General features: G+C 35.8%; 1 protein-coding gene across 1 annotated transcript; it reads right to left on the reverse strand.

Moving 5' to 3' along the window:
• Window positions 1-1,049: 1,049 nt before the first annotated feature.
• Window positions 1,050-4,805, reverse strand: LOC110729557 (LRR receptor-like serine/threonine-protein kinase FLS2). The gene is made up of 2 exons (XM_021909299.1): window positions 1,627-4,805; window positions 1,050-1,370 (listed from the first exon to the last, which is right to left on the reverse strand). The coding sequence occupies exon 1, from the start codon at window positions 4,660-4,662 to the stop codon at window positions 1,630-1,632; it is 3,033 nt and encodes a 1,010-aa protein (XP_021764991.1). The 5' UTR covers window positions 4,663-4,805; the 3' UTR covers window positions 1,050-1,370; window positions 1,627-1,629.
• Between the last annotated feature and the right edge of the window lie 633 nt (window positions 4,806-5,438).

Genomic DNA, 5,438 nt, shown 5'->3' on the forward strand with positions numbered 1-5,438 from the left:
TTATTCGTTTTATTTTGACTTTTTTTTTTTTATTTCTCTATTAACATTCATTTAACCAATATAAATAATTTACAGATAAGAAAAAAAATATAGTCATAGAAATGTATTAGTGTATAGTTTTCAACATTTTGTAATTTATAATACTCTGTTAACTTTTAACAATTATTTTTGTAATGTTAAACATCGGTCTGTCATGTGTCATCCTCATTAATCTAATGGCATTCCGTTTCCATCAATATAATACATGAAAAGTATAATACAATAATATATAATGTATGACCTGGGATATCACCCGGGCTAAACACTAATTTTATTGACGAAAAGCTAAACACTAGCTAATCATTAAACTCATGGTCTCTTAATGTTATTGGTAATGTACTTCGTATTTATTAACCATTACATTAATCCAATTAAATTATAAAGTATTTGACGATCTCTAATCTAATATATTATTATATATATAAAGGGGATTTTTTTCCCGAGTTTTTAGAGATTCACGTAGGAATTAATTTTTTCAGTGCGCCACGTAGGATTATAAATTTTAGTGGTAGCCAATTAAATAAGAGATTATTAATTTCTTTTAGAATTAATTAATTCAAATGCTACGTAAGAAAAATTGGCGAATGATATTTTTAAGTTTAAATTAATTAAATATAAAATATTATCTTTTGATATTAGAAATTTTATCTAAATATGTAACAAATTAGCACATAAATACAAAAAAAAAATATTTTAAAAAATTCAAATAAACCGTAAATCGCACGGCTTCATCGAGTGTAAATCAATAATCAAGATTCAAGAGTCAAGCCACTCAGCCTACACCCACATGATACTAGATATATACCAGCACACACTGCAGTCAGCCCAGCCCAAAGCTGCCTCTTAGATGGAACGAAGGCCAGAAGATTTCCACCTTTGATGATGGAAAATCCTCAAAATATTCTACTGAAATTTCCTGCTTTTGACAAATCTAACATTCTAACTGCTCTCAAGAACAATCAATTTGGCAAAGTGTATAGAATTATAAGTTTATAACAGTAAGATACTAGTAGTATGCAAGTGCAAGTACGATTGATCGATAACTTAAATATTAAAGTATTACAATGGCACCAAAAATTTGATATCGAATACCATCTACATCACTACTCCGTGTGCCTCCTTTATGAAGAAGAAAAACCTGTGTAATTTTGATAAAGTATTATCCTTGCAGTAATATACTTCTAAGAAGCTAGTAAAACTAAAATTAACTACTCTTTATCAAATATTACACTGCTGATTTGCAGATTTAGGCAAGAGTCCAGGTTGCTAAGGCCAATATCTGCTTTACTCATGTACTGGGTCATTTGTGCAATATACACACACCGTATAAGCTGCAAAAGAAAAGGAAATAGCAGAAGATAAGTTAATGCCTCCAATATTAGATACAATCACACAAATATTAGCATATAATTAGATTGTAAGCGGAAATAAGTAATTTACACTTAAGATTATCTATAACAAAAGTAAGCTACACAATATTAATAGAACAGTTCTTGTTAAGCTGAGGACAGAGCTTATGAAGTAATGAGCTCCAAATAATTGATAGTGATTATATAAAATTGAACTTGTAAAAGATAAAAGCCTTACCAATTAACTTCTAAAGTTCCTCAAAACTTTGATTTTGATCAGAGCAACAACTACATAGAGCCTATCTTTCATGTTATCAAAGAACCGGAAATAGGCATGCCTCCACGATGTCTTGATCACCAAACTCCCACAAACTCCCCAAAACCCTACGATAAAGCCAAGCACCACACTGATGTACAGTCCAGGAAAAATATCACTGCTCTCCTTGTGTTGAGTGGTATCTTCATCCATTGCACTATTAGGTGGAACATCGCCAGGGCATTTGGGGAGTGGATCACCACAAAGTCCGGGGTTCCCCATGTATGCTGAAGCATTAAACGATTGTAACTGAGTACCAATTGGAATTCTTCCGCCTAGTTTATTGTTTGACAAATCCAAGATTGCCAAAGAACTTACTTCGGCAAGGCTTGCAGGTATTTTGCCAGACAGTCGGTTGTTTGATAAATCAAGCATCTCTAAAGATGTTAACTCTCCGATTTTAGGAGGAATAATTCCACTCAAATTGTTTCTTGAGAAGTCTAAAGAAAACAGACCTGTTAGAAGTGAAATTCCAGAGGGGATTTGGCCTTCCAGCTTATTGCTCGAAATATCTATGGATTTGACAAGACCCAGAGAGTTGCTAAAGCTTTGTTCTGCTCTTTTCCACATAAGCTTTGCAGAATCCGATGAACCATATATGCCCGCCTTACCAATAACTGGCAAGAGATCTGTTGTGTTGCTCATTGCTGTAAGGTTGTGTATGCATGTTGGAATGGTTCCAGAAATACGATTACTAGAAAGATCCAAGATTTGGAGATGAGAAAGTTTACAAAGACTAGAAGGTAGACCCCCAACAAATTTATTGCTTCTTAGGATCAGAACACCGAGATTTCTTAAACTATTCCCAATCCCACGGGGTATGTATCCTCTCAATGAATTTACAGCTAAATCCAGAATAACCAAAGATGAACAATTCTCTAAAGGCATAGATATTTCTCCAGAAAGCTTATTGTTGCGCAAGTGCAACGCCTGCAGGTTTTTCAGTTCACCAATGGATGCAGGCAAGTTTCCTGATAGACTATTGTTATCCAAGTAAAGAGATGTTAATTGGTCAAAATATGTCCAACAATCTGGAAGCTTCTCTGAAATCATGTTGTTTGAAAGGTCTAAAAAGGTTATATTAGTTTTGGCTTTTGGACACAAGAAAGGTATCAGCTTAGAAAACATATTGTTGTCTAGGTACAACATCGAAGCATTTACCAGAAAGGATGGTACTGCACCACTGAAGTGGTTTGTACTCAAGTTTATTCGAGGGAGGAAATCAAAGGTAATTGATACTTCTGGAAGTGTCCCATAAAGGCTATTGCGAGACATATCCAACAGTTGTAGATCGGATGGCAATGACTCCCAAAAGGAAGCAGGAATAGTGCCTGAAATCCCAGCATTAGATATGTCAAGCCAGGAGAATTTGGTTTGAGTCTGAAGCCACTTTGGGAAATGAGGTCCCAACTTGCAGGAACCCAGGGTTAGGGAGTCGAGTTGAAATGGAGGGATCCAGTTATCACTGACATTCACCACAAGTTCAGCATTTTCTGACAGATACAATGTACGTAATCTTGACAGATTCGATAAGTGGTGTTGAGAAAGAGTGTCTGACAAGGTATTCGAAGAAAGATCTAACTGCTCAAGCTTAGACAATCTTCCAATAGCTGGACTAATGGTGCCATTAAGTTGATTACCATACAGAAGTAACTCCCTTAGCGAAGAGAATGAACTGATCGTATCAGGAATGGAACCCCAAACCATGTTGTTACTCAAATCTAAAGACTCGAGTGTGTGGAGTGCACATACAGATAAGGATTGCATGATGGCAGAGAACTCAAAGGGGAGGGTTTGGCTACTTAAGGCAAGTTCTCGTATGCTGCATAAGTGACCAAGAGATTTCAAAAGAGTAGGACTGACTTGAAAATAATTCCCAGAGAGATCAAGATGAGTGAGGTTATGACTTGAAATTTTATCAGGTAATGAAATAGAGCCATCAAGTGCATTCCAACTTAACGAGAGATATGAAAGATTAGGCATATCCCAAATTGAGCTTGGAATTTGACCTGTTAGCATATTTAATCTCAAATCAAGATATGAAAGAGAGCTCATTCCACCAAAATTAGCTGGAATATCAGCCAAAATTAAGCAATAAGAGAGGTCAAGGTGTACCAAGGTTGTATTAATTTCACTCAAACTAAACAACCACGTGAATATATTAGCACCACCAAAATCATTGCTAGAAAGGCTGATAACGCTAAGTGTGGTAGAGGAATTAGCATATGAAAGTGAGGGAGGATATGTTACAGAAAGCTGACACTCACTCATTCTAAGGACACTTAGATAAGGAAGGTTGTTAACAATATGGAACCAATCAGTGACATTACTAAGATCGATACCACTCAAATTGATATCATTCAACAATGTTAAATGAGAAAGCCACGACAAGCTTTTCACATAAGGTCGATCATGAGGACTCAGTTCAGAACGACAATTAAGATCAAGAGATCTTAATCCGGAGAGATTCCCAAGCTGACGAGGAACCTCTCCCTTAAAATTAGCATTGGAGAGATTAAGATGCTTTAAATTGGTAAGGGAACCAATAAAGCCGGGTATGGATTGGCGGACAAAGTTATTGAAACTAAGGTCCAAGTACCTCAGATACTTAAGGTCAAGTAAGGAAGCACCAACCGTACCTTTCAGACAACGATCATTAAGGGAATTTGTATGCACCCCACGAAGATTGAGCTCTACGACATGGCCTGTCTGGTTGCTGCAGCGAACACCTTTCCACTGACAGCAATCTTGGTGGAGTTCTTCATGGTCTCCCCAAGAAGACAGCAACCCACAACGATCAACTTGAATACCGCGTTTAAATTGGAGCAAGGCTCTCCTCTCCTTTTCTAAACATTGGACAGCAGTATTGCCATTCTTAATAATCCCTGCAGCAGCAGGGAATACAAAACATGGTAGCAAAAGCCAAGATAGAACACACAAAAATCGATGGTAAGGCATTTCTGTTTATGGATGGCAGCAGATGATGGATGAAAATCAAAAGGGTTCAATTTGTAAATGAAGACCAGTTAAACTATTGTGTTGGATATATATAGAAACAACAAAATTGTGTAAACACTGTCAATAAGTCAATATGGTTATGCTGTAATAAAAACCATCATTGTGTCAGCACTAATGCACTAGTAATTTAGTAAATCTGGTCCAACTCTAAACTGCATCATCATTCACTAAGTTACTTTGTGGAGATTGAAAAAGTCAGAGAACAAGAATCTCACCAAACCAAATTTAAGTTTTGGAGAACACAACATTGAGGAATCTTCGTGTTATGTACGAATACGCAAATTATCTTTCATTTACCAAATCGCACTTTTCATACTACTCCTTTCGTACCATAATAAACTACCAAAATAAATTAGAGTAATTTTTAATCAATTGAGTTAAAATATTGTAACTATTAATTAAAACTTAATACAGTACAAAGTTCAAAATAGAAGTGTGACATATTATTCATTTATTTGGGAACACGACCCTGGGAAGTTAGAAGACTTTGAACCAACTAACACGGTCATAGTTCATCATCAACTTGACAACTTGCATAACTTTCCAAATTTAACCATCATATATAATTCACTGACTAACAACATATAATTAGGGGTGTCCGTTCGGTTTTTGGTTTGGATTTAGTCCAATCCGATCCAATCCGAAATATAATTCGGTTTTCAATTTTCCAATCCGATCCGATCTGAATTTCTCTCCTGATCCAATCCGATCCAATC

This window comes from Chenopodium quinoa, unplaced genomic scaffold, assembly GCF_001683475.1.
Source record: "Chenopodium quinoa cultivar QQ74 unplaced genomic scaffold, ASM168347v1, whole genome shotgun sequence".
Classification (NCBI taxonomy): Eukaryota; Viridiplantae; Streptophyta; class Magnoliopsida; order Caryophyllales; family Amaranthaceae; genus Chenopodium; species Chenopodium quinoa.